General features: G+C 30.6%; 1 protein-coding gene across 2 annotated transcripts in view; it reads right to left on the reverse strand.

Annotated features, from left to right (window-relative positions):
* The window catches only part of LOC144960180 (uncharacterized), a 63,226-nt gene that overhangs the window by 41,373 nt on the left and 19,353 nt on the right, over positions 1–2,500 (reverse strand). For both annotated transcript variants that reach the window (XM_078893202.1, XM_078893203.1), the window contains exon 4: positions 396–608. In XM_078893202.1, the coding sequence (XP_078749328.1) occupies positions 396–608 (213 nt within the window). The remainder of the gene's footprint in view (positions 1–395; positions 609–2,500) is intronic.

Genomic DNA, 2,500 nt, shown 5'->3' on the forward strand with positions numbered 1-2,500 from the left:
AACCAACATAGCTTCTTAACCAATAAAGCATAATTTATAAAACTTGGCAAGAATTAACTTAATGTGTTTTTCTTGTTGCTTGGAAGTTTACAAATATTTTTGGTTTCAAGACCGGACTGAAATCGCGTCTTAATTTATTCCGGGGTTTATTCTCGCACCCTATATATATATATATATATATATATATATATATATATATATATATATATATATATATATATATTTATATATATATATATATATATATATATAAATAGATATTTATATATATATATATATATATATATATATATATATATATATATATATATATATATATATATATATGTGTGTGTGTGTGTATGTATGTAACTTAGCTAATTGAACAAACCTTTAAAAGTGAAATAAACTCTTACCTTCAAAGAAATTAAATTTTTTTTCCGACTGAATCATGATAAGACTTGCATTCAGTTCCAAACACTTTTTTTGAACATCTGAGATTTTCGATGTTTGTATTTTTGAGTAATAGATACAACTGTACGGCGGTGCCTCTTTGAAAGCTGTCCATCCATCTTGACAGGGAGGAATATAGCTAGGGGTCGTTTGGGGCTGTTTGGAACTTGGAATCGCTATAAGAAAATAATACTAGATAACAAAATGTGAAAATGAAAAGGTTTCACTTTGATAAAGTACAAATGATGCCTTTTTTTCGGCAAACAATAGATAATGAAACGTTGAAAATATATATATAAAACAATATAGATAGAATTAAATTGACGTCACTCGAGTCTTTGTAATTGTTTTTTGGTTGGGTTTTTTTTTTTGTTTTTTTTTTTTTTTGGGGGGGGGTTTGTTTTGTTTTTTGCCATCCGCGTTTATGAGTAAGTCTCACTTAATTTTATTAACCAGACTACAGAAGTTCATGGTTACACAGTTTTGTGTATTGGTCCTTTATACTTTCAGATGGCAATGTTGTGAGCTTCTTAGCCAAGCGCATGCTATCTATAGATAGTTCGAAGATGACGTCACTCATGTGTTTGTTATTGTTTTTTGCCATCCGCGTTTATGAGTAATGCTCAATGAACTGTATTAACCTGACTATAAACGTTCATGGATCCACACAGTTTTGTGTGTTGGTCCGTTATACTTCCGGATGGCAATGTTATGAGCTTCTTAGCCAAGCGCATACTATCTATAGATAGTGTCTGCCCTTGAAGCTAACAAACTCACAACATTGTCATCGGGATGTTTATCGGACCAAACACACAAAACTATGTGTAACCTTGGTTTATAGTCCGGTTAATATAGTTTAGTGAGAATTGGATTCAATGGTCTGATGTCACGTCGCCCAGCAACGGCGATTGTGGTTCTAAACAAAGAAAATCAGTACTTTTTATTCTTCATGCTGGCTAGAACTTTTCATATGTCTTGTGATCAGAATGTATAAAAGTCAAAACATGATCATATTTATAATGTTTTTCTCCTCTGGATACACTTTTATGCTCGTCGGAGAAATATTTCATAAGGACGTCCGCCATTGTTCCGATAGTTTAGAGCCAGTTACTAAGACTAAGTTACCATGCATCATTACGAGGGAAGTGACGACATGACTGTTGAAGCGTATTAATCGTCATGGGAAGAGTCGTCGGCTAAGTAAACTTAAGGCCTGATTCTGATCAAAAATATTACACCACAGAAGAAGACGACGGTGATTTGTTGTCAGAAGGGCTAAAGGCAATAAACGTTTCCATTGGTGTAGCTGTTGATTACAACCCACTATTTATTTTCTGTATGCTTCGTCTTGGTTCTGGGGTTTTTTGTGTGGGTTTTTTTTTTTTTTTTTTTGTTATGCTTTTTTACAACATCCTGACATAATTACATTTACAAACCAGTCTACAAAATCATGAAATTAATGGAAACAGTTATATCCACATGACAATTTGAAGTTTAAAAGATAAATACGTAAATGGATAAATAACTAAAGAAACAAACAAAAAAATAAATGAATAGATAAATAAATAAATAAAAATCAATAAGATCAAATTAAATTTAAAAATTAATTAATTAATTAATTAATTAATTATTATTATTATTATTATTATTATTATTATTATTATTATTATTATTATTATTATTATTATTATTATTATTATTATTGTCACTACCATCATCACCATCATCACCACGATCATCACCATCACCACTACCATCATTACCATCACCATCATCATCATCATCATCACCATCATTATCACCATCATCATCACCATCACCATCACCATCATCACTACCATCACTATCACTACCATTAGTATTTAAAAGAAGAAGAAAAAACACTGGTAAAATAGAACAAAACATATTAGTCGTAGTTAACTCTCAGAGACGTTGACTCCCTATCAACCAAGATTTTAAACTGATTCAAAGAACATGCATTTTTTGTGTTAAAACAGAGACAATTCCATGTTTTCACTATACGTATAATAAATGAGTTTTGTCTTATTTTGATCTGAAATCTTGGAAT

This window comes from Berghia stephanieae, chromosome 14, assembly GCF_034508935.2.
Source record: "Berghia stephanieae isolate SIO BIC M18660-M18661 chromosome 14, UCSD_Bste_1.3, whole genome shotgun sequence".
NCBI lineage: Eukaryota > Metazoa > Mollusca > Gastropoda > Nudibranchia > Aeolidiidae > Berghia > Berghia stephanieae.